Source organism: Odocoileus virginianus, chromosome 12 (assembly GCF_023699985.2).
Source record: "Odocoileus virginianus isolate 20LAN1187 ecotype Illinois chromosome 12, Ovbor_1.2, whole genome shotgun sequence".
Lineage (NCBI taxonomy): Eukaryota > Metazoa > Chordata > Mammalia > Artiodactyla > Cervidae > Odocoileus > Odocoileus virginianus.
Genome location: NC_069685.1, coordinates 42803958 through 42826879, shown reverse-complemented (window position 1 = coordinate 42826879; position 22922 = coordinate 42803958). Strand labels below are relative to the sequence as shown.

The 22922-nt window shown below is 50.2% G+C and overlaps 1 protein-coding gene across 2 annotated transcripts in view; it reads left to right on the top strand.

The window, feature by feature from the left end:
- ADGRD1 (adhesion G protein-coupled receptor D1) overlaps positions 1–22922 on the top strand; it is a 182326-nt gene that overhangs the window by 124627 nt on the left and 34777 nt on the right. For both annotated transcript variants that reach the window (XM_070475041.1, XM_070475042.1), the window contains 2 exons: positions 3044–3167; positions 22783–22886. In XM_070475041.1, coding sequence (XP_070331142.1) covers positions 3044–3167; positions 22783–22886 — 228 coding nt within the window. The remainder of the gene's footprint in view (positions 1–3043; positions 3168–22782; positions 22887–22922) is intronic.

The following is a 22922-nucleotide window of genomic DNA, read 5'->3' as shown; positions in this document are numbered from 1 at the left end:
TTTCCTTTCCTAGAGCCTGCAGTAACACAGTGGGGAGATTTTCGTGTGTATTTTTCAGTAACTTATGCATGTTTTATATTTATGTTCCCAGGAAATATATGGTTGTTTGTTACATGTTTCTTGCATTACTCCACCTTCCTTTCTTGTGTGTGTTCTGCCCACATCTCCAGAATACACATAATATGTAGCATTTTCATATTTATATATACACATTCCATTTATGCATGTGGGTGAATGGTTTTCTGCTCAGATGCCAACTTCCTCGGTCACAGGGAGAGACACATATTTTCCTGTTATTTGACATCGCTTGGCCTGGCTTCCGTGGCAGATTTATGGATGCACAAGCTGGGGAGTGAGGCTTCTTCTTTCCACGGACTCCCTGGGATGCAGCTCTTTACACGCAGGCAGAGGTGACACTACACGGGGCTCACGTTCCCTGGCTAATGAAGACATCGTCACGCCTTCATGACTCTGTTTAGGAAAATGTGACTTTTATGGTTAGTTTCTAATTCATCGTCACTCTTGGCGTCAGTGCGAGGTGCACTTTGCACCCCTGTGATCACGCTCCCCAAATTCTGTGCCTGCTAGTTTTCTGGTCACCCTCTAATTCAAGTATGGCATTCACATATTCAGCAGACAAAGGTCACATACAGCCCAGCAGCGACTTTCCTCGAGGAACGGGAGCCAGTTAGCCCTAACAGGTGGCATGGTAGGGGAGGGCCTGCCCATCTCTAAGGCCCTTTTATTCTGACCTTATCGGGGGTGTCGGCTCTAAACTGATAGGTTCCATTGGTCCTGGCTGTGCTGTCTGGTCTGTGCTAAATGCCCCCACCTCACTTGTCATGAACCTCACCTCCAAAGCCCCTGTTCCCATGTCATCAGGCTCAGCACCACCCCGAGTCCCTGCCCGATGACCCTTTCAACCCCACCTGCCCTCAGGTTGCCTGCTGCCCAAGGCTCACCCAGAGTTACAATCACAGCATCCTCCTGGGGACACCATCTCTCTCAGGGTTGAAAATAAGATGCTGTCCGTGTGTGTTTCGTTCACTGGGCATGAGCAGGAGCAGGCAGGACTGTCTTTATCCATCACCCTCTGGGACAGCCGCATTCCTCATCCACGGCTGATGTTGTCATGAAAACTGGACATAAAGCAAAGCGAAACTAGAGTCTTTAAACTGCTTCAGCTTTATAAAAGCCTTCCCCAAGGGCCCCTGCCTTTGGCCAAAGCAAAGATTTGTCTTTGCTGATCACTCAGAGTTGCAGTTTCTGGGAAGAACCATTTAAGCATCTCTCTCTCTTTTTTTTTTGGATTTGAAAATATAGAGTGGTACAGAGAAGAAAATTGTAATTGCTAATATTCCCACCGCAAGAATGAACCACAGTTAACATTTGAGCACCCTTGCTTCAAGTAATTTTTGTCTTGGTTTGTACTTGAAGAAATGATGCAAGTAACATGTCAAAATGTTATTGTTTAAAGAATTAGAACATTATAAAGAAAAACAAACATGTAAAAGATGTTTACATCTTATCCTAGCCTTTTGCCCTCTCTGTGGGGAGTTTTCTGAATAACTTATGTATAGTGTGTAGTTATATTCATAGAAAATATTTGATCTTCTTTTGTGTCATGCCCTTGCTTCATTATTATGCATTCAACATTGGATGTTATGTTTGTGTGTTTTATCCATATGAATACATGTTGCTTTTTACTAGTGTTTATGCCTTATCCAGGTCCCTGAGGGGGACATTAGTGTGAAAGTGTTAGTTGCTCAATTGTGTCCAACTCTTTGCAACCCCATGGACTGTAGCCTGCCAGGCTCCTCTGTCCATGGGATTCTCCAGGCAAGATTACTGGATTGGGTAGCCATTCCCTTCTCCAAGGGATCTTCCTGACCCAGGGATCAAACCCAAGTCTCTTGCATTGCAGGCAGATTCTTTACTGTCTGAACACCAGGGCGGTGGACCTTAGGTAACTTTAAAGTGTCCTCTGATATCACCCATCATTCAGTAAATACCCCAGACGTGTCCCTGTGCTCATGGCTCAGAATTCTCTAGGTGCGATTGCTGGGTTGCAGGACCCACACACTCCATTTTTATGAAATTTTTACTGAAGTATAGTTGATTTACAATGTTGCATTAATTTATTCTGTACAGCAAAGTGACTCAGTTACATATACATATACATTCTTTTTCACATTCTTTTCTGTTATGGTTCATCACAGGATATTGAATATAGCTCCCTGTGCTATATGGTAGGACCTTGTCTATCCATTTTGCATTGTGTCTGTAAATCCTTTCTGTTTCTCAGATACGTTCATTTGTATCATATTTTAGATTCCACATGTAAGTGACATATGGTATTTGTCCTTCTCTTTCTGACTTCTTTAGTGTGATCATCTCTAGGCTCATCCACATTGCTGCAAATGGCGTTATTTCATTCTTTTCAATGGCTGAGTAATATCCCATTGTGTACATGCACCACATCTTCTTTATCCATTTATCTGTCAGCGGACATTTAGATTGTTCCCATGTCTTAGTTATTGTAAATGGTGCTGCCGTGAACATTGGGGCGCATGTATCTTTTCAAATTAGAGTTTTGTTTGAGTACATGCCCAACAAAGGAAACTATAAGCAAAAAGAAAAGACAACCACGGAATGAGAGAAGATATTTGCAAATGATGTGACCGACAGGGGTTAATATCCAAAATATACAGACCATTCATACAACTCAGTAACAGAAACAGACAAACACAACACAATCGAAAAAACGGCACAAGACCTGCGTAGACATTTCTCCAAAAAAGACCTTCAGGTGGCCAAGAGACACTTCATGTTTATTGGATGTCAGACCAGATGTTTTCCAAAGTGATTGTGTCAACGTGGGTACACAGCTTTCCCCTCCCAGAAGGAAACAGGTACTTGTTTCCTTGTGGCCCAATCAACAAGACACATCTGAGTCATCAGCCTGATGAGTGGGAACAGTTTCTCAGCCCCCGGGGCAAGGCTGGGCGGTAGCTTCCAGCTGACTTTTCCTTCTGTGTCTCAGCTCTGGAGAAGGCATCTGGTCGAACCAGGGCTGTGCGCTCACGGAGGGGAACCTCAGCTATTCCATCTGCCGCTGCACGCACCTCACCAACTTTGCTATCCTGATGCAGGTGGTCCCACTGGAGGTAAGCGCCAGGCAGGGAAGGGCTCCTGGGCTGCGAGGAGGCGCCCTTTCTCCGTCAGCCCACAGTGGAGGCTGGGTGCAGGTCTTCATCATCAGCGCCTCGGGGTTTTGGTTGCAGCGGGGCAGATGGGAAGGGAAGCCCAGTGGGTGGAGACATCTGCAAAGCTCCACTTCTTTGGTGAAACCCCCTTTGCTCTAGGTTTCCTCGGGCAGCATCTGTGCAGACCCTGGGTCCCTCTTGAGGATTCACGTGTAGCCTGGGAGGTGGTCATTGCAGCATTTTCTGCCTTTGGATCACTGGGTTTTGAAACCCTTCCTGTGCCATGGGTGTATCCAGCAGAACATGGTCCTTGGCTATAAGCAGTGTGCCTGGATGTCCAGAGAAGGTGTTGCCAGTGGTGACATGCAGGAGCATCTATGTCCAGGGTGGCCACACCATGTTCTCTGAGCATTTCTGCCATGACATAGGAAACCCTGGGCTTCGGACCTGTTTCTAAGGGACCTGACTTCCAGCTCCAGCAGGAGTGAATCCCGAGGTGGGGGAGGAGATTCCCAGCTGACTCCTGGGTCCTCCTCTCCAAAGGGGGCCAAGATGTCTACCCTCACGTTAAGGATGAGAGAGGCCCCTCCTGGCTGGGTTTCTCTGCTTCAGAATATTTCATCTTTATTACCTATTTGGTTTGGTCAGCACTAAGGACTAGAGATTAATTTCTTCGGTTCAAGGCAAGCATAGCTTTTAAGAGGAGAGAAAAATGGCCTTTAAAAATGCAGATGCCCTAAGTATAGCCCAGTAACAAAATTGGAAATTGACATTGGTACAACCCATAGAGTTTTTTCAGACTTCTCTAGTTCTCTGCATGGCAGTTTTATCATGTGTAGTTTCGTGAACATGTCCAACCAAGACATAGAATTGTTCCATCACCACAGGCTCCCTTGGGCTACCCTTCTAATTTCCCCATCTTCCGTCCCAAACCCCTGGCAACCACTAATCTATTCTCTGTCTCTAATTTTGTTACTTCAAGAATGCTATATAAATGGAATAAGATAATATTTAGCCTCTACAGATTGACTTCTTTACTCTGCATAATACCCTTGGAATCCATTCCAGTTGTATCAGTAGTTCATTTTTCAAAATTGCTGAGTAGTTTTTCATGGTATAAATGTACCACAGTTTGTTTAACCATTCACCTAGTTTGTTGACTGCTTTTTGTCATGAAAGGGCACTAAATTTTGTCATATACTTTTTCAGCATTAGCTGAAAGCATGTGGTTTTTCGCCCCTTAATTCTGTTAATGTGGACAGTTTTTTTTTTTTTTTTTACAATATTGATAGTTCTTTATTCAGTCCAACTACAAGTCCTTTGTTGAATAAGTGATTTGCAAATATTTTCTCCCCAACTAATTTTTTGTTATTGTTGCTATCCTTTTTGCTGCTCACCTTTTTTATTTGAGGAAACACTGGTTTATAACATTATATCTTTCATGGGCAACATTATTTTCTACTTCTGTATACATTTCATTGACAAAGGGGCAAAAGCAATTCAGTTTCTCTGAGAAAGAATAGTCTTTTCAACAAATGTTGTGGGAGCATCCATAGGCAAAAAGATGCATGTTCCTACACAAAAGAAAGAACCTCAGCCAAAACCTCCCAGTTCATACAAACGTTAATTTGAAAGAGATCACGGACAAATATAAAATGTGAAACTATAAAACTTTTAGAAAAAAAAATAGGAGACATCTTTAGAACCTAAACCTGGGTGAAGAGTTCTTAGATTTAATACCAAAAAAGGAAGAATTGGTGAATTAGACCTCAGCATAATTAAATGCCTTTTTGAAAGACTTCTCCTTTTTGAAAGACTCTGTTAAGAAGATACAGAGATTTTGAAGTAAAAACAAAAGGCCTTAATAATCAAGGATAGTTTTGCAAAAACAGGAATCTTCAACCTGGCCTTCCAGATACCTTAAAGAACCGTCTGTGTATTTGTATGTCAGAGCTTAAAATCTACCAAAAAAAAAATATTATCTCAGGACTTCCCTGGTGGTACTGTGGATGAGAATCTGCTTGCCAATGCAGGAGGCACAGGTTTGATCCCTGGTCCATATGTCTGATCCCTGGGAAGATTCTACATACTGCAGCGCAGCTAAGCCTGTGGGCCATGACTACTGAGCCTGCACTCTAGGGCCAGTGAGCCACAAATACTGAGCCGGCACGCTGCAACTCCTGAAGCAGGCGTGCTCTCGATCCCATGGTCTGAAACAAGGGAAGCCACCACAACGAGAAGCCCACTTTGCCGCAACTAGAGAAAGCACTCAGGCAGCAGCCAAGACCCACTGCAGCCAAAAAGGATAAAATCAATTCATTAATAAAAAAGAATATTATCTCAAACTGCCTCTTCCTACCTACCCTCCCCCCATTCCCATCCCCCACACTTGTGTTTATATAAGAACAAGACAGATGTTAGGTGGGCCAAATCTGAGACTTACTGAAAGTATATCTTGCCCTGTGACAGAGCAATTCTACAGACAGGAATGAAGACATGACAAGAGTTATGTGCAGAAGTGTTTGTCGCATCTTTACTTATAACTTGGATCTGGAAATCGCCCAAATGTCCACCAACTCTATACTAGATAAAATCTTGTATAGTCATAGATGGAATAATTACAATTTTGATAATGATGTGGCATGAACTTTGTGTCCCCCTAAAATTCACACATGGGAATCCTAACACGTAATGTGATGGTCATGAACAGGATTAGTTCCCTTATGAAAGAAACCCAAGAAAGCTCTTTTGTCCCCTTCCACCACATGAGAACACAGAGAGAATTTGGCAGTCCACAGTCTGGGCCCTCACCAGAACCTGACTGTGTTGGCACTCTGATCTCAGACTTCCAGCCTCCAGAACTGTGAGAAATAAATTTCTGCTGTTTATAAGGCAAAAAAAAAAAAAAAAAAAAAGCAGATGCCCTGGGATGGGCTTCTCTGAACCATGATGGGTCCCTGTGTGTGATGGCTTCCCTGGCTTCTTAGGGCCCCAAAGGAAATTGAGTTTTCCTGGTGGGGGCGGGAGAGCAGTGAGGTGATGGGACACCTCCTGGGATCTCCTAAGAAGCAGAGCAGGCTAGGCATCTAGAGACAAGTTTGGTTTCATCCATACTGTGTTTTGGAAATTGAAAAATTTTATTTATGACTCTGAATTTTTGAAGATTTTGGGTGATGCTGGGACAGAGTTTTCAGAATAGTGAGGTTAGAGCTGGGTAGGGACCTCTTCTTCCTCCTTCGTCAGCAGAGCTGAACCCTGCTGGGAAGTGAGATGCCAGCACAGGGTGAGTCTCTTAGGCCATATGACCTGCCCTGGTACACACTCCAGCAAATCCACCTCCAGTAACAGAGACCCACTCTCTCGGGGCACATCCATTCTTGGGTCTGTCTGTTTACGCACAGACTCTATTCTCCTGAGGTTTTGTAGTCCGGTTGCTGTGTATGTTGGGTGTCAGTAAATATTTGATAAGCCCACGATTGTTTCAGTTTTGTTAGGGAAGGAGAGATTTCTATAGCAACACCCAGGCTGCAAGTGGTGTTTACCTAAGGATCGAATTCTCATCCACCATCATTCGACAAATACCCATCAGGGACCTAAGGTGTCAGGCCTGGAGTTTCATTTGTAAACAAGAAAAACTGTGTATTTCTGCTTTGGAGTAGTTTATATTCTAGTGGGAAAGACAGCTCATAAACAAATTAGCAACTAAATAGGTAATTTCAAAGAGCAATAAGTTTAGGAAGACCCTTGGGGAGAAGGATGGAAGAGATGGCAGGTGGGGAGGAGGGAGGTGGTGGGGAGGAGGCAGGTGTCTCTGAGGAAGTGACAATTGAGCGGCCAGAAGAGGCTCATCTCTAGAAGGCCTGGGAGAAGAATATTCCAGGTTAAGAACCAGCAAGTGCAGAGGACAGGAGGCAGGAATAGATGATGTTGGTGAATCATGGAGGGAGGGCAGTGAGCATGGGGATCTTTCTGTTTGCAAAGCACATCATGGATTTTCCTAGCAGACTGTGAATTACTTATGGAGACTCCAGAGAGGACTTGCAGGTGATCCCTTGGAGGATGTGGCGGGGGGCCCGACACCCCCTTCACAGTCCACGCGTGTACATGCCCAACGCGGTCTATCTGGACAGATGACCCCGTTTGCTCTTGTGTTGAAGCATCAAGCGAGAGTTGGGTAAGCAGACTTTTCAGCAACCCCATCAGACAGTTGCCAAGAGTCTCTGGGTTTTGCCTGGGAATCCTGACAACACATGAAATGAAACCCAGGTCTGATGCATCTGGGTCTTTTGAGTAGTGAGCTTTTAGAGGTTCAGAGCAGGCGGTTCTATCATAGGCCTGAGGGGCGTGAGCCCACCTCTCCGCCCAGCACCCTTCGTGGTGAGTCTTTGTCCAGGCAGGTATGAGCCCCAAACAGTCCCAGTAGGAATGTTTTTTAAAGGTGTGACATTTAGGGATGAGTTGATTGGTACTCCTTCCTTTCTGTTTCCATCCTTCCCATGTGCTCAGTCAAAACCCTTTCTCTTGTCGACCTGCAGTTATTTGATCCTAAATCACGGAGCATGCTGGGTTGGGGAACCAATGGGAGCTGGGGAGACCAGCCAGGGGCAATTGCTAGTGATTTAAAGAAATAAGATGACAAAAGAGCGTTGGAAGTGGAGAGAGATCCCTATTTGCAGGACCCAAGCCTCAACTACCCTGACTGCAAGAGATGGACCCAATCTAGTGGTCCATCCCCTCGGTTCCTTTCTCTGCCTCCCTTGCTTGTCCTGGTCCCTGGTCCCCTCGTGTCTCTTAGCATGTCAGGCCCCAGAAAATGAGGAACAAGGCCTCCATGAGGCTCACTCCTCCCCCTCTGTCCTCCACACCGGCCCCTTTGTCCTTCCTCCTGCCAGGGCCTTGGCCCTCATGGCTCACTCAGTGTCCCTCTGGTGTCACGGGGAAAATCCAGCCACTCTCTTTAGCCCCTGGAAGAGGCACCATGCTGCCTCCACGCAGAACCTATGTGGTCCTGTGGCCCAGAGGGCGGGGTGGCCTGGCCTGTTATTCATCCATTCATCAGTGAATTGCTGAGTTCCAGGTGACCCCAGGCTTTGTAGGTCTTATTCTGGAAAATTCAGTGCTCAAGATCGTGAGTGGGGATGGAGACACAGCATGTGAAGGCAGTCATGGTAGGGTAAAGTGGGAAGACAGAGGTGTGCCCGTGGGGCCTCCTGAGCCGGGGGTGATGGGTAGAGACCCCGGGGGGTGAGGGGAGAACCATGCAGACGTGAGAGAAGGGACTCCAGGTGGAGGAGCAGCGGATGCAAAGGCCTGAGCAGGAGCGGCAAGGGGCTGGCGCGGCTCCCAGGAAAGGTGCCAGGGGCTTCAGACCTGGATGTCCAGGGGGCTGAGAGTGGTGCAACTGGGGGCCTTTGTGAAGGGTGGGGGCGAGGTGAATTGAGACCCTTTACCCAGCTGACTGGGCAGCCACTGGATGCAAATCCATGCTGCCCCCTCTTCGATTGAGAAAAACTGGAGATTGGTTTTGTGCAAAATCTCTTGATTGTTTAGATATGCCGTTAATTATCCTTTCTAGGCCAGGTGTCAGAGGTGTATCTGTGGCCTGGCCCAGGCCGATACCCACAAACCAGCAGCCTGAACTGCATATGCTCAGGGACCACTGGGTCTTGTGAAGATGCTGACCTAGGCTCTGCAGGTCCGGGTGGGGCCTGAGTAGTACTCAGGCTCTCCTGGTTCCAGACAGCTCACTGAATAGACCCTGGATGCAGCCTTCTCGTCTGTAAAGGTCAGGTCAAGCTTGTGCTCATGTCCTGTGAAAATGGCCAGGCTGATCATGACAGATAAAGGGCAGGCTAGGGTCAGTTTGATTCCAAGTGTGTACTCACTAGAGGGTAGAGACGTGATCTTGGTTGGGGTCTGAAAGGAGGGAGCTGGACAGATCCCCGCCAAGAAGTAAGATGCAGAGGAAGCTATTGAGACTGCTGTTTCGGAGAGGAGCTCCAGGGACACAGGAAACAAACAAGACAGTGAGCCACAGGCAGGGTAGACCCAGAGCCAGCAGGGCTATTGTTCTGCCCACGGGAGGGGTCTTCAGGGTGCTCCCCTGAGAAGGGCAGTTCTGGAGTCATTGGAGGCAGCTGTGGTCCAGCGGTGGGTCACACAGCTGGGTGCCTGCTGATGACAGTAAGGACAGGACAGGCACCGCTTTGGGGTCTGTTGCCTCCTTTGGGCCTCACCATGTGGGTGGGGGGGGTGGGGGACTGTCACCATCACCATCACAGATGAGGACTTGGGGACTTGCCCGAGGTCATCTGGGGACAGAGTCTGGAACTGAGCTCTGCTCTCCGATTCCAAAGCTTAGGCTGGTGGCCATGCCCACAGATGGCCCACAAGCAGAACTTCCTCCTCTGTATCCTTTATATGCGTGTGTGCATGCTAAGTCACTTCAGTCATGTCGGACTATGTGATCCCATGGACTGTAGCCCACCAGGCTCCTCTGTTCATGGGATTCTCCAGGCAAGAATACTGGGGTGGGTTGCCATGCCCTCCTCCAGGGGATCTTCCCCAGCCAGGGATTGAACCCGCATCTCTTATGTCTCTTGAACTGGCAGGCAGATTCTTTACCACTAGCGCCACCTGGGAAGCCCCCATCCTTTACATACCAAGGACTAAATCTGATTTCCTGTGTGATGTGGGTGGGTCTGCAGAGCAGTGGGAGTGGGCAGGGGCTCCCGATGCTCAGCAGGAAGTTGTGTTTGTGCCTGTGGTTGGGAGAGGATGGAAGGGAGGAGCTCGGTCCAGGAAACTAAGAAACCGGGGTCACAGAGCATCTGTGATTACAGATCCATCCCTACTCAGCGGCGATGCCAGATTTAGACAGCCTGTGGGTGTCTTCGTGGAAGCAAATCATATCTACTCATTGCCAGGAAAGGTCGATTTGAAAATGGTTTAAAATTATCCATGCTAAAAATGAACATTTTCATGAACATTTAAAAAAAAACAAGGCAGTTATCACAAGTAGATGCCAGATCCGTGGTGCTTTTGGAGAATTAGTAAAAAAAAGCACAGATGCTTTTATTTTCCTGATGTTGAGGCTGAATCTTCCTAAGCTCTGCCTCCAGGCCCTGGTCTCGGGCTCTTGGACAGGTTCTCTACTCCGAGCTTACATCTACCTGTCAGCCCTTCTCTCTGTCCGTCTCTCCTGGCTCCTCTCCCACCCAGCTTACTCCCTGGTGGTCGGCTCTTGGAAGACCTTTCCTCCCCGAGTGAGTCAAATAAGAGTCAAGAGAGACGGGGCTGAACCACGGCCTGTGTGATACACTCCCATTGATGCGCTTGTGCGGAATGATCCCAAATGAGTGAGTAACAACTCACAGCTTGGAGAAGCAGTTGCTAAAGACTGAGAGCGTATCATTGAGGGCTAGTTCCTGACTCCCAGTGCCATGTGGCTGAACAAGTGCGTGGGTGAGGGAGTCAGTTCCACACGGGAGAGGAGTTTAGGGAAACACAGAGTGCTCTCCCTGGACGCTGGAATGCTGAGCGCATGTGGGTTTAGTCTGGAACCCCGATTCCCAGACACAGGGGCCGCAGGTGGACAAGCACAGATGCTAGAAGTGCCCTCATCTCCAAGGACTGACCAGCAGGGGGCGCCGGGGACCGAGGAACAGAGGCTCCCACTGTCTGGCTGCTCAGATGGGCTGGTCCAGGCAGGATCTGGGGATGCGGGCAGGTGGGTTTCTTGTTGAGGCGACGGTAACCGCAGTGTCAGACTTATGAATGGAATTTATAGGCAGGGAAATCAGAACAGGCAGGATTTGGAGGAGGTGAGAACAGGGAGTCTCTGGAACCTAGGCTGAAGGTATCTCTTGCCTTAGGGGGAATTCAGTCCTTCTTGTGTCTGGGATCCCCACCCGAGGTTTGCATTTCAGAGCACAGGCTTGCTGTCTAATGTGGGAAAGCTGTGCTAGGACAGTCATGGTGATGCCCAAGGTGAGGTGGTGGTGGGCACAGCCCAGAACTGGCAGGAGCATTGGCGGCCCATGCAGCACAGCTCAGGCTTTCTCCAGGGCGCTGGCCCCTGGCTCCCTCGTGGGCTCTTTCAGAGCAGCCTGAGTGTGGGCATCTATTCTGGGCGGGGGCAGGAGCTCTGTGCCAGGACAGGTGCCTGTGGGAGAGCTGGACCCCAGGGGCCCCCTCACCTTCCCATCAGCCAGGGAGCCTGGGGAAGGAGCAGGTCCCTAAGACAGGGTCACAGCCCATGGTCTGCCAGCTGACTTGGGCCTGTAGACCTATTTTGGTTAGCCCTTTTGTCCATGACAGTTAAAGTGTTAGTCGCTCAGTCATGTCCAACTCTTTGCGATTCCATGGAATGTAGTCCACCAAGCTCCTCTGTCCATGGGGTTATCCAAGCAAAAATACTTGAGTGGGTTGCCATTCCCTTCTCCAGGGGATCGTCCCAACTCAGGGATCGAACCCAGGTCTCTCACATTGCAGGCAGATTCTTTACTGTCTGAGCCATCAGAGAAGCCCCCTATTTGTCAATATTTCTTTTTTAAAAAAATTATTTCATTGAAGTATAGTTGATTTACAATATTGTGTTAATTTCTACTGTACAGCAAAGTGACTCAGTTATGCATATATACATATTCATTTTCATTATGGTTTATCACAGAATATTGACTATATTTCCCTGTGCTATACAGTGGACCTTGCTGTTTATCCATCCTATATATAATTGTTTGATCTGCTAACCCCAAACTCGCAGTCCTTCCCTCCCCCACCTCCCTTCCCCCTTGGCAACCGCAAGTCTAGTCTCTATGTCAGTGAGTCTGTTTCTGTTTCATAGATAAGTTCTTTTGTATCATATTTTAGGTTCCTCATATAAGTGGTATCACATGATATTTGCCTTTGTCTGATTTGTCTTGGCTATTGGAAATAGTGCTGTAGTGAACTTAGGGGTGCATGTACCTTTTTGAGTTATAGTTTTCTCTAGATATATGCCCGAGAGTGGGATCACTAGATCGTATGGTAGCTCTATTTTTAGTGTTTTGGGAATCATACTGTTCTCCATAATGGCTCTACCAATTTACATTCCCAACAACAGTGTAGGAGGGTTCCTTTTTCTCCGCATCCTCTCCAGCATTTGTTATTTGTAGACTTTTTAATGATGGCCTTTTTGTCATTTGTTGATACTTCAGAATTCAGTTATTATCTAAAATTTTGGATTTCTGGTTTTCTTTAAAAAAAAAAAAAAAGGGAAAGAAGATCTGACCACAAAGAGCTTCCACTCCTGAGCAAGCATCCATGGTCCCTGCAGGCAGGGGTCTGCACTGCAGTTCTCCATAGCCCCCACCACTCCCTATCACCTCACACTAGGGGTCATTCATCCTCATGTTTGCATTGTGTTTTTAGGAAGGCAGTAAAATGCTGCTTATTCTTTTCTAGGGTAGGAGAATGACATATCCACTAAGAGGAACTTTTGGAAAAGAAATGAAGATAAAGATGTTTCTTTTTGGAAGAATAGTCTCGCTTGTTTATTATGTATGCAAGCTCCCAGATGGTCTCATGAATTTATATAAGCTGCCTCTCTGAGGGCAATGGTGTTTGTGGTCTCTGACTCAGAGGAGTCCATGTCCTGAAGCACACTCCAGGTTTTTCTGGGCATTTCTAAATCTAGCCACTGGTGGGGAAGGAAGGGCATAGCTAGGGCACGCCACGCCTTCCTGAGACTGGAGCTGCAGTGGGGGGGGGGGCACCTGCTTTCACCGGAGCCCCTCCCCATCTCTGAGGGCCCATGTCCACTCTGGGCCAATGGTTAGAGGATCGCCTGGGCTGCAGTCACCTGAGGCCATGCCCCCTGCTCTGGCTGCCAGGGAGGGCACAGGGTGGGTGTGGGGTGGAACGTAATTACAAGGCAGCCCTGGGGCTGGTGAACTGCCCCCTCTCTGAGCTGTATTTATGGTCCTGGTGGGTGTATCAGAGACAGGCTGGGCCAGGATTTAGTTGGTGCTGGCAGAGGGCTCAGTTCACCATCAGGAAGTGATGTCTCCAAGTGTGCACATCACTTAGTCTGATGAGTCCCTACTGTATACAGCTCTGTCTCTGAGCAGTGGCCCCATTCTGTCTCTTGGTCAGTTGAATGGTTGGTCCATCCAACACTGCATGGCTTTGGGCAAGTGCCTTCTTTGAACCTCAGCTTACCTGCCTGTGACATGAGTGGGGACCCTCTCCTTGTGGAGTTGTAGTAGGGAGTCAGATGCATCTCAGCCCTGAGAACTGAACTCCAAGCACCCAGTTGTGAGAACTGAGTTCTGAGCACCCAGCCCAAGTACTGAGCTCCAAGCACCGAGTCCTGAGTACTGAGCTCTGAGCACCCAGCCCCAGGCACTCAGGCTGACTGAGGCTGCAGTGATGTCAGCAGTGGCACCCGCCTGGGATGTGGCCAGTGGAGCCATGTCAGAGGAGTAGGCAGGGGACTGGGGTCCCCTGAGCCTGGGGAGCCCAGACCTCCCTACATGGTAGTGTCAGAGCACGTGTCCCAGCGTCATCCTTCTCCTTTCATTCTTGGAAAGGACAGCAGGGTCCTGTGCTCTGGGCACAGGGTCGGGACTACTCTTTCCCTGTTAGTGGGGGTGCTGTGGGAGCAGGGAGCTGAAAAGTCTCCTGTTTTGCCCTTTTCTCTCCCAGGGTGTAACGCCTCACCCTGTGGGTTTCCACAGAAGGGAGCTGTCCTAAACGCCTTTCTCTTATGGATCCAGAAAGTCCCTCTACATCACTCCTCAGTTCCCTGGTCTGTTTAGTTATGTAGCCAAAGGGGGCGCTGACAGGCTCCCACTGGGTCCTGGCTCATCCTCTGGGCTCTGACTCGCACACCTGCTCTCCGTGCGTGTGTGTTAGTCACTCAGTTGTGTCCGACTCTTTGCAACCCCATGAGCTGCAGCCCCACCAGGCTCCTCTGTCCTTGGGATTCTCCGGGCAAGAATACTGGAGTGGGTGGCCATTCCCTTCTCCACGGCATCTTCCAAACCGGGGGTCGAACCCAGGTGTCCTGCATTGCAGGCAGATTCTTGACCATCTGAACCACCAGGGAAGCCCACCTACTCTCTCCTTTTCGCTAATTCACCAGCCAAGCCCTTCCAGGCTGTGTGTGGACCAGCAACTTCCTCTTCTGACCCTGCACCCTCCATGGAGCCCGAGAGCCTGGGATTGTGCTGAGCTGGGCACTGGGGACCTGTGGAGAGTGCCTCCCTTCTCCCTTCTCCCTCCTCCCCTCCTCTCCCCATTCCCATCTTTCTCTCTCCTCCCTCCTCCCTCCCCTACCCACTCCCATCTCTCTCCCTCCCCCCTCCTCTACCCCTCCCATCTCCCTCCTCCCTCCCCCCTCCCCTGCCCACTCCCATCTCTGTCCCTCCTCCCTTCCTCCAGGGCTCCCGGGGGCCCTTTCCTTGAGTCCTCACCTTGCTGCCCCTTGGGTGGGCATGCTGGCTGAGCTCTGGGGCTGGGCCACTGCCTGACACCCCTCTCCACCCTCCAGAACCCCAGGTATGCAGGCACTGGGCCCATCTGGGAAAGAGTTGCAGGAGGAGGAATCAGACATTCAGGGAGCTCAGCTTATCCATGAGCCTGACCCTGCCGTCCTGCGGACAGTGCCTCGCTGTGGGGTCAGCATCCCCTCCTGGAAAATTTAATTATCCTCCTGTCCTTCAACCAGACCCAGGCTACTACCTTGGAGGAAAAGCAGCCATTGCTTTATTTATTCTAGACTCTTCTGAGAAACCTCTGCTCTGGAGCTGCAGGGGAAGCTGACAGTGGGATCCGGAGGGCTCCTGTCTCCGAACCCCCCTCAGGAGAGAGAGCTCGCTCCCTGGGGGGAAGGGGTGGTGAGGGTAGTGGCCAGGAGCGAGGATGCAGGGGTTGAGTCAAGGTGCAGCCGGGGGCATCTCCATCTCGAGGTATAAAGATTGATGTGCCGCCCGCCTGCCAGAGGAGGGCAACAGGAGGGAGAGACACGGAAGGCAGGGCAGAGAGACCACGGGTTCTGTAGCTGTTCAAGTTGGTCAGCTCTGGGCTGGAGGGCTGAGCTGGGAACTGAAGTGCGTTCTGACCCAGATCGGGTGCACTGTGCATTTTTTGTCATAAACATCATGGATCTCTGCATGGTAATGGGAAAGGAGACCCTCTTGGAGAAGCTACCTCCCCCCATGTCAGGGGTGAGGGGCCCTGAAGGAGCCTGAGGTTTCCTTGCAGGACTGAGACGAAGCCAGGGCCGATTTCACAGGCTATGTTTGATGGAAAGATGCTACGCTACTTGGGAAAATGCAATAAATAGCACAGAAGGTGGAGGTGAACACGTGGGCCCCGTCCCCTCTTGTGTCTCCCAGTCCCCTGCCCAGAGCAGGGCTGACTCTGTCACCTCAGAGACAGTCCCCCTGTCACCCTCTGTTCCTTAAACACAGAATTGCATGCTGTAAAAACTGTTCTGTGCTTTTGAGAGACGTATCAGTACATCCTGGTGACTGCTTCATCTCTGTCTATGCGGACCTGCCTCATTCATTTTCACCACTGGGTACCCCTCTTCACCCACCCCCAACCCTGGGATTTCTCTAAGCCTCTGTGGATCCATGTCAGGTGACAACAGTCTTTGGCTGCTGCAAACAATAAATATCTGTGAGCAGACACCCTTCCCGTCACTGCAAGTGCGTTTGTAGGACAAATCACCGCAGTAGACTTGCTGGGTAGAGCAGCGCAAGGTTTGAACTTCCCGTAGGTGCTTGAAGCCACCATTTATGGGGAGGTCTGCTCCAGCCCTGCCTCTGTGCAGAGAGTGTCTGGGTGGCTGGTGTGTTGGCTCCATGTCACCCCATCGTCCACATGCCCCCCAGCGACAGTCGCTCTGTGTGCTTTGCAATTTCCGTCTCGAGTTCCCCCCATCCATCCCCACCCCCACGTGTAAAGCTGGAGCTCACACAGCTCCCAGTTAGCATCTTGGGAGCTGGCAGCCTCCCAGCCATGCTGGCAGGCTCAGGGGCAGAGACATGGGCTCCCTGACTCCCACGGCCCAGCTGCCCAGGGCTGGATGCAGGAGGGATTCAATCCCTAGGACCCTAGGCATGTCTGGATCCTGAGCCTTTGCTCTCAGACCCACCCCTTTCCCTGCTGGACTCAGCATCCTAGGGCTGACCAGTGCTGGCTGCCCCTTGGGGCTCTGGCAGGAGATGGGAGGGGTGAGGCCAAGTGCCATCTTCTCTCCCTGAGCCTCAGGCAGCTTTCCTGGCAATGGCCTTGTCTCTGCAGCCTCCTGCTGGCAGCTCCTCTGGCCCGTGGCCCTGGCTTCCCCAAGTGACCTTTGACCAGGGCAGGTGGCGTCTGGCTGTGATTAATACCTGGGTCACACCATCATTCCTGTGGCATCTCTGTTCCCCTTTGCAAACATTGCCCTGAATTAAATTTCTCATTTTTTTTAAAAAAGGCTAAAGTAGTTATTGTCTTCCCAGTCAGTCTCAGACTGGTACACAGCTGTATGACTGAGTGGAGATGGTTAAGACAGCCCCAGGGGCCTGGTCTGGGTAATAAGGGAGTGAAATGGCTCAGTCCTAGTCCCCAGCTGACTCTTCTGATGAGGTGACTAGCCTAAGGAAGGCAGGTTGATGACATCTTTTTAAAGACATAGGACCCAAGTCTTCGTGCATCTGGCGGGGAGAAACCCCACCAGTGCACCCCTCTAGGCCACGATGGTACCCCTCAAGCAGCCAAGAAGCTCGGGGCTCTGGTCTCATCTCCACCACTGGAACGTAGTGAAAGTCACCTGCAGTCTGGACTCCATGCAGAGCGTGTTTTTAGTGAAACCCACAGCTGGTTAAGCCCAGGGACTGTTGTCAAATCTCCGCTGCCCAGTGAGCCACATGCCCCTCCTGTCCAGGGCTGAAGGAAGGCACGTGGTTTAGCCAGGGTCAGAGCAGACCAGGGGAAGGGCAGGCTCCATCAGAGCCTGGGTCCCAGCAGAAGGGAGACCAGAAGGCAGGATGGAGCTGGCCCTGCAAAGAGCCGGGGGTGACAGAACACGGGGTCCAGGAGCACTGAGGGGCTGAGAGCATCTGCATCCAAGCTGCCCCAGCAAGTGGGCTGCACACTCTCCGATTGTCCCCACTTATCCTTCACTCTGCTCGGCCACAGGTTCCCTTGACAACTGGCTTCCTGCCGAGCCCAGCCAGTGGGAGGCAGGCATGGAGTTAAACCCGGCTGCTCTCTGTTCAGATGCTCCTATGCCGCCCATGGCCCCTCCGTGGTCCCTGCTCCCTCTGTACCACCCTCCCCCCTTGGCCCCAGCTCAGGGGACAGACCTGTTGTGTTTCCAGCTCTGCCAGTGGTCCTGGCTCTGCTCACATCACCCCCTCCCATTGTCCTTCCCACCCTACAAGGGTAGAGGTTCTTGCTGTGGCTGTTCTCTGGGGACTCTCACCATCATCTCCTTTTCCAGGGGTTCCCATACTTTGTCACCCACTTCCTATGTTCAGTCCCCTCCATTGAATTCCTGGGAAGGCCTTCCTTTCCTGTGTGGACCCTCCTGAAAGAGCGAGTGAGTAAGGCGGTGAGGCAGAGATGCTGGTGGGACGGAGCACTGGGGGCCTTGCAGACCCGGGCAGGAACCAGGATTTCATTCAGGATGCAAGGGTGCCCAGGAGATGGGTGAGCTCAGACCCACATCTGCTGAGTGGAGACTTGGCTGAAGATGGGGTGCAGTGGGGGAGCAGCGAGGCAGTCCAAGAAGTAGAGCAGGTTAAGACAGAGGCTCTGGAAACTGAGGATAAGGAGATATATGCCTACATATTAGCAGAGGAGCTGACAGGACTGGGTGGGGATGAGCTCTGAGAGGAGAGGGAGGACCCGGAATGACTCTCACGTCTAGGTCTCCCCTCCTGTCCCCCACAATCACCTCCAGCGAGGCCTCTGATTATTTACATCAAAGCCTGATCAAGCTCAGAACTTATTTATTCACTCATGCATTTATCAGTATCTGTTTGTGCCTTTGTTCATTATCTGCTTTCCCTACTGCAGGTTAAGCCCCAGGCTTGGCACTCAGCAGGTGCCACTTAATACATGCTTGCTTGCTGCCGATGGGGGTCCAGGCCATCTGGGGGCAGTCCAGTACTGCCTCGCCAGCTGTGCAGTGATGGGCAGTCACATTTATTCAACATGAGAACCAGGATGCCCACTCAGCCTCCTTTGCTGGTTTGGTGCCTATATAGAGTAGATGCCAATAAAGGCACTTCTGTTCTCCCCATCTTAACCATCCAATCTGCTGTGAATGTTTCACGGCCCCAGGTGAGTCTGATCTTTGGTTCATCTCTCGAACATCTAGAGTTTGCCAGTCCTTGTCAGATGCTGGGGATCTGGACAGGAGCAAGACAGACAACCCTTGTCTCCATGGACCTCACCACTAGAGTGCACCCTGCTTCTGATCCAGGAGGTCTTCTCCTGTTCTCTCTTTCTGCTTCCAGTTGCATGCTGGGGCCAGTGTGAAGCCCGCTTTCCCTCCTATCCAACTTCACAAGGCACAGGCTGTTGGCAGCTTACAGAGGAGCCATGTTTAACACAAGTTCACTTAACACGCTGGCAAACCAGTGGGCTGAACATGTGTTAAAGTTATCAAGCTCTTACATAAAAAGAGAGGGGGAGTAAACCCTTCAGGCAAGCAGAATCTCTCAGATTATCCCACCACCAACACACACACCATTCTGCTCTGTGGATTTGACAGCTGTTTTAAGCCAGAAAAATCTGAAGACCCCAGCTTCTGCGGGCAGCTCCCTGCTGTGGTCTGCCTCAGCGTTACTCAGACCACTGTGCTGAAGAATGATGAGGTTACCTGCACAGACCATGGTTTGTAGGGGACCTGAGAGGTTTTCAAAGGTCCTTCTGATCACCTCTCATTTTCCCCTCATAGGCTTGCTTTATCATGCAAGTGCCATGTAAAGTATGACCTTTGGATATATTAATAGCTTGCCTTACGCTCTATATAAGCATTTTGAGACTGGCTAACCAGGATGATAGCTCTGCTCAAGGGAGGGGCTTTATCTCATTTTTAAAGTGTTCCATATTGTGGTTGGCTTAAAGCTGGCTTTGGTTGGGTTGGTAAAAGTTGTGATGAAGAGTTGGTTGACGGTGAGTTTTGATTAACGGTAAGGTTGGTTGATGGGTTGAATTGGTTGATAATAGAGTTGGCTGATGGTGGGGTTGATTGACAGTGGGATTGGTTGATGGTGAGATTAGTTGATGGTGGGGTTGGTTGCTGGTGAGATTGACAGATGATGTGAGGTTGGTTGATGGTGTAGGATTGGTTGATAATAAAGTTGTTGATGGTGAGGTTGATTGATGATGAGGTTGGCTGATGGTGGGGTGGGTTGATGGTTGAATTGGTTGATAATAGGGTTGGTTGAGGGCTTCTGTGGCAACTCAGATGGTAAAAAAATTTACTGCGATGCAGGAGACCCAGGTTCGATCCCTGGGTCAGGAAGATCCCCTGGAGAAGGGAATGGCTACCCACTTCATGATTACTGCCTGGAGAATTCCATGGACAGAAGAGCCTGATTGCCAGGAATTCTTTGCATGGGGTTGCAAAGAATCAGACTGAGCAACTAACACTTGAGCTTTTTCACAGGGTTGGTTGACAGTGAGGCTGCAGGGCATATGGTTCAGGACTGGGTAGCTGTGGCTATGAGGCTAGGGCTGGACTCCCATTTATCAGAAGCACTAGGCAGAGCCTGTGTGCAGAAAGCAGGTAAAGATTTCAGTGAGTGTGGCTGGCCAGGTATAGCCCTCCCATCTGGAAGCTTTTATGCTGTGCAGTGAACCTCACATGAGCCCACAGGAAGCTCACTAGAGCACTGTGAATCGAGGAGGTAAAGTTTCATTATTTCTCTAAGAGGTATACACACAGTGATGTACATTAAATACATCTTTTATGGTGAATCAGTGGGGGAGTCAGGGGAAGAGACTCGGGGACTCTTTCTACCCTGAAACCTTCAGCAAATGAACCCTCATTTTCAGCAGTACCTGCTGTTCTCAGAGCTGTGGGTGATCAGGCAGCGGAAGTTTCAGGAACGTGATCTCTGTCCTCAAAGAGCCCCCCATCTCTCTGGGAGAGAGAAGACTCCCCCCATGAAATGTGATTGGTGTCAGAGAGTGGGATGCTCGCACTGTGGGGATGGGAGATGTTTGGGCAGTAGAGCGATGAACAGGGAGGGAGACGAGCTGAGACCTCAGGATGCAGAGGCCTCCACGCGCAGAAGTTGCGCTCTGGGGCTAGACTAAGGAGGGGGCTTCCCAGTGGCAACGGGGTGAGCATGTCACCAGGGCCAGCCTACCTTGTTGATACAGACATGCAGCTATATTTCATTTGCTGTCATTTCCACTGGTCATTTAAGTTAATTTCAATTTAGTGAGTGCTGCCGAGGTCGACCTTAGTTTCCAAGAACAGTTGATGGCCTGCTGATGTCTATAAACTCTGGTAACCAACACTTCACACCTTCTCTAGGCAAGGCTCATTGTAACAGTGACGAGACACCTTTACTGTCTTATGAGACATTAAGGAAAAATGATCTATGCAGTATAATGTTAGTGAGTCCTCTTTGGGTTTTCATTTCTGTTTCTCAAAAGCATCACTTGAAGTAACGGCACTTCCAAAGACGTACTCACTTCCCCTCCCCCAAAGAGTTTGAGAAATGCCAAGTTTGACACAGCTCTCTCTCTCAATATATATATTCACCTGTAGGATTTCTCAGAAGCCTTAGATTGCTTATATTCACCAAAACATCTTTAAAGGCAGATAGAGAGTGCAACTTTTCTGAAACTTATCTAAAACCAGAAACATCATTTCACAGAAGACCAGTGACAACATCTCACAGGAATTAGAGTGTTGAGTGATACCGTGTGGGAGCGTGGCTCCAGGAATATATTTCCGTTTGCCTTCCTAGGGGATCTGATGACTCGGAGCACTGTGTGTTCCATCTGCAGATGGGGAAGTTTAGGATCCAAGATCTTGGGATGGTGCTGAGAAGGAAGGCTGCTGGAGGAACCCACTAGTGGCCCCACCCACCTAGGAAGCTTGCTGTGCTGCAAAGATAGGAGTTACTCACAAGGGCCCTGCCTTGACATCTAGGGCTGCTGGGTCCAGGCTTCAGCCTCCCCTGTCTCCCTTCAGCCAGAGATCTGAAATGTTTCCTGACCCCTGGGATGAGTTGAGTGACTCAGATCTGAAGGAAGTAGACCCCATTAAGTGATGAGTCCTCAGGCATAGACCTGATGGCTCCCAAATTGTTCCTTGTGATCCACTTACTTTTCCTGGTGGGGCCTCCTGTGCCTGTAGCATTTCCCTCATCCTGGCCGACAGCCCTTTTACAGATCCCAGTATTTCCTCCTTTTGTTCCTGGTTAGGTCCCAGGTGGCTCAGTGGTAAAGAACCTGCCTGTCAATGCAGGAGATGCAGGTTCATTCCCTGGGTTGGAAAGATTCCCTGGAGGAGGGCATGGCAACCCACTCCAGTACTCTTGCCTGGAGAATCCCCATGGACAGAGGAGCCTGGTTGGCTACTGTCCATGGGGTCACAAAGAGTCAGATGTGACTGAAGTGACTTAGCATGTATGCTCAGGTCCCAATGAATAGGGAAGAAGGTTGTTTAGCTGGAGGTCAAGGTTCTGGCTGTCCTTGATGTCCGAGGCTGGACACAGATGCAGAACGAACTCCAGGCTGGGTCTTTGATGCTGATGGAGGAGCCATGAGCCCCAGGAGGAAGTGCACTGCAGCGACTTCTGTGGGAAGCTGGTCTTCCAGTTGTGTGGCTTAGAGAGCACAGAGTTTCTTGGATCCCAGGTTCAAATGTGTGTGACCTTGAGATGCTAGCTCCTGGAGTCTTGGATTGGTCTCTTAAGTGAGCGGTGGTTTCTGTCACCATCCTTTGTGACTTTGCATCCACTTAATCCACTGAGTTTGTTTATGCTCTATTTGACATCAGGGATAATAGCAAACCCTTTATGTCACTCTGAGCATTTTACATGTGTAAATTCATTCCTAGGTCATTGGCTGGGGACAAGGGCATGTTGCGACTTGAACCAGGGCTTATTGGTCAGGCTCTTAAGCAAACACTACATCTCCTGGGCAGCTGTGGATGTCACATTCTAGATAGGGAGGCACGGAGCGGGCAGGCTGAATGGGAATGGGTGGGAGAGGCGTAGGCACTAGAGGCACAGAGACTGATGGTGGAGGAATCTGAGTGATTGGTGGAGCCCTTTGGCGCATCTGAAATGTACAGAACCAAGGGCCAACAGCAAAGGACTCGCCCTCTTGATGGCAACAGCGGGGCATCTGGCAGAGGCAGGGACTGGCAGTCACCACCAACTCAGAACGGCCCGATGACTACCTGGTGCTCAGCTGTGCATTAGCCCGGGACCCCTTCCAGCCGGAACCCTCCGGCCCCCGCACCACCCCCCGCCCCCAATCAGGCTCGGGCGGCACAGACTTGGCTCTGTCCCCCTGTAGGAACCAGACTAGATGGCTGACCACCTCCGCTCTGCTTCCCGCACAGCTCACGCGCGGACACCAGGTGGCGCTCTCGTCCATCAGCTACATCGGTTGCTCGCTGTCCGTGCTCTGCCTGGCCATCACGCTGGTCACCTTCGCCGTGCTCTCGTGAGTCATCTTTTGCCCTCCGCCGGGGCCCAGGAG